The sequence below is a fragment of the Rhea americana genome, unplaced genomic scaffold (assembly GCF_003343005.1).
Source record: "Rhea americana isolate MKP2758 unplaced genomic scaffold, rheAme1 scaffold_204, whole genome shotgun sequence".
Classification (NCBI taxonomy): domain Eukaryota; kingdom Metazoa; phylum Chordata; class Aves; order Rheiformes; family Rheidae; genus Rhea; species Rhea americana.
This window is the reverse complement of record NW_028186195.1, coordinates 1553778-1556975: the sequence shown is the minus strand read 5'-3', so window position 1 is coordinate 1556975 and position 3198 is coordinate 1553778. Positions and strand designations below refer to the sequence as shown.

Below are 3198 nucleotides of genomic sequence, written 5' to 3'. Positions count from 1 at the left end.
CCCCGAGCCCTTTCCCTGCTGTGCCCCCCATGTAGCCTAGTAAGCGTTTCCCCTCTCTCACCCTGCCGACCCCCACGCCCCTCCCCTACTGCACTCCGCAGCCCAACAAGCCCTCTTGCACTGCGCCTCGCTGCGCACCCTGCACCCTAGCGAACCCTTCCCCTCTTCCACCCTGCAGTCCGGCAAACCCTTCCCGCCTTGCACCCTGCAGTCCAGCACACCCTTCCCCTTCTGTACCCTGCAGTCTAGCAAACCCTTCCCCTACTGCATCCTGCAACCCAGCACGCCCCCCCACACCCCACATTCCCCCAAATGCTTCTCCCCAGTCACCCCACACTCTGGCCAGCCCTTCTCCTATAGCACCCTGCAGTCCAGCCAACCCTGGCCCCCGCAAGCTGGCAATTCTTTCCCTAGTTACAGCCCTCCATGCACCCCACCGCCTAGCGAGCCCTTCTACTCCTATGCCCCGCCAGGCATCCCCCAGTCTAGCAAACCCTTCCCCCCCTATATCTTCCAGTCTAGCAAACCCTTTCCCCCCTACATCCCCCAGTCTAGCAAGCCCTTTCCCCCCTACATCTTCCAGTCTAGCAAACCCTTCTCTTACTACAGCTTTCCATGCATCCTGCAGTCGAGCCAGCCCTTCCCCTATCGCACCCCTCCGTGCATCCCGAAGTCTAGTGACCTCTTTCCTTATAGCCCTCTATATGCCCTTCAGTCTAGCGAGCCCTTCCCCTACTGCGCGCCCCCATGCATCCCCCAGTCCGGCAAGCCTTTCCCGTATCACACCCCTCCGTGCATCCCGAAGCCTCCCGACCCCTTCTCGTACTACTTCCCCCCGTACGGCCTGCAGTCCAGCCAGCCCTTCCCCTACTGCGCTCCCCTGGGCACCCCGCAGTCTAGCCAGCCCTTCTCCTATTGCACCCCTCCCTGCATCACAAAGGCTGCCGAGCTCTTCCCCTACTACATCCCTCCGTCCACCCTGCAGTCCAGCACGCCCTTCCCGTATTTCGGCACTCTGGGCGTCCCCCAGTCTAGCAAGCCCTTCCCMTACAGCACCCCGCAGCCTGGCGACCCCCTCCGCTATTGCACCTCGCCGTGCGCCCCGCAGACGAGAGACCCCTTCCCTTACTGCATCCTCCAGCCCAGCGAGGCGCCGCTCCGGGGCTGCCCCCCGTCCCCGCGCGCGCCCCGGGCTCCCCGCCTGCACGCTCTGCGGGTGCCCTCGCCGCCCCTGAGCCCGGCGGCCCCCTGAGCCGGGCCGCGAGGGTTCCCGTCCGCCCAGCAGCGTGCCCGGGCTGCGGCGCCATGGGGGAGGCGCCGGCGGCGGAGCTGGACGCCGTGCTCGGCGGCGGAGGCTGGGACGTGGCCGAGAGGTACGACTGCTGCCCGCGGCCCGCCGGCCCGGCGCGGCTGCGCAGGAACGCCTGCTACGTGGTCCTGGCGGTGCTCTTCAACGAGCGGGTGAGCGCCCCGCGCCGCGACCGCTGCCCGGCCCCGCGCCCGGGCCAGCGCAGGCAGCGCGCCCCTGCCTCCCTGCCTCCCTGCCTCCCTCCGCAGGACGAGGTGCTGCTGGTGCAGGAGGCCAAGCCCGAGTGCCGGGGCAAGTGGTACCTGCCCGCCGGCAGGATGGAGCCCGGCGAGACCATCGCGGCGGCCGTGCGGAGGGAGGTGCGGGAGGAGACGGGGCTGGAGTGCGAGCCGCTCACCCTGCTGGCGCTGGAGGAGCGAGGRCCGGCCTGGATCCGCTTCGTCTTCCTCGCGCGTCCCACCGGTGCGTCCTTCCACCTCCTGGCATGCGCGCGCGAGCTGCGCCCTGGGGAAGAGCGGCGCGTCGGTGTCCCCCGCCAGCCCCATCGTGGGGTATCAGTGTCCCCTGCCAGCCCCGTGACGGGGTATTGGCATCCCCACCAGTGCTGTGATGGGGCATCCATGTCCCCCACCAGTGCCGTGATGGGTCATTGGCATCCCTACCAGTGCCACGATGGGGTATCGGCATCCCCAGCGGTGCTGTGACAGGGTATCGGTGTCCCCCAGCAATGCCGTGGTGGGGTATCAGCATCCCCACCAGTGCTGCGATGGGGTATCGGTGTCCCCCAGCAATGCCGTGGTGGGGTCTTGGCATCCCCGCCGGTGCCGTGACGGGGTATCGGTGCCTTTCTGCCCGCAGGCGGCACCCTGAAGACGCTGCAGGATGCTGACGCCGAGTCGCTGCAGGCCGCGTGGTGGCCCGGCGAGCTGTCCGCTCTGCCCCTGCGAGCCCCCGACATCCTGCCCTTGCTGGACCTGGCCGCCCGCTACCGCCGCAGCCCCTCGCACCCCGCCACGCTGCCCCAGGAGCTGCCCTGCGCCCTCATCTGCTTGCGGCTCCTCGTGGCCTTCGCCAGCGACGCCGGCGACCTGTGGGTGCTGCTGAGCACGGCCGGGACCCCCCACCTGCCCGTGACGGCCTGCGGCACGGCCGCCTCCGAGCTCCGCGGCGGGCTGCGCGCCCCGGTGCTCCGGCTGCTCCGGGACTGCCTGCCGCTGGCCCCGCCGAGCCCCGCGCCCCTGGGGCTGCTGGGGCTGCAGCACCGCGCCGGCGGCGCCGGCGGCGCGGACGGCGTTTGCTTCAACGTGCTGCTGAGCCTCCCGGCCGGCAGCCCCGGCGCCGGCCCCCCGGAGCTGCAGGGCCCCGCTTTCTGCTGGTGGCGAGTGGAGGAGGAGGGCCTGAAGGGCAGGATCGCGCAGCGGCTTCGCGCGGCGGCCGTGGTGCCCGTCTACAGCTAGCTCCCAGGTAGGCTGCGAGGGCTTGGGCGCGCGGGCTGCGCTGGGCGGCGGCGGCACCCTGCTGTCCCGGGGTCCCTTTTGCACCTCGACCCTTTCCCCGAGCCCTGATGGCCTGGCCACATCCAGCCGTGCGGTGGGGAGGGGGGGAGAAAGCGCCGCGCTGGGGCCGCTCGCCGCCGGCTCCGCTCGGCCACCGGCTCCTCGGCTGAGTCACGGCGCGAGGCGCTGGGAGCGGAGCCCGGCTGCGCCGTCGGGGCGCTGCCGGAGCGCGGCTCGGCGCCGGCAGCTCTCCGGGGACTGCCCCGCTCGCCCGGTGCCCAAGCTCACGCGCGTCCGATTTTTGCATTGCAGGTCAGCAGCTCCGAGGGCTTGGGGGGAGCACGATGGCAGCGCTGGGACACGGGCTGCTCTCCACCCCCCTGCGCTTGCCAG

The 3198-nt window shown here is 70.9% G+C and overlaps 1 protein-coding gene across 1 annotated transcript; it reads left to right on the top strand.

The window, feature by feature from the left end:
• The first annotated feature begins 1212 nt into the window (after positions 1-1212).
• Positions 1213-3198, top strand: NUDT18 (nudix hydrolase 18). Its single transcript, XM_085304215.1, has 4 exons — positions 1213-1461; positions 1558-1771; positions 2168-2773; positions 3118-3198. Exons 1-3 carry the CDS (start codon positions 1306-1308, stop codon positions 2764-2766), a joined length of 969 nt encoding a protein of 322 aa, XP_085160341.1. The 5' UTR covers positions 1213-1305; the 3' UTR covers positions 2767-2773; positions 3118-3198.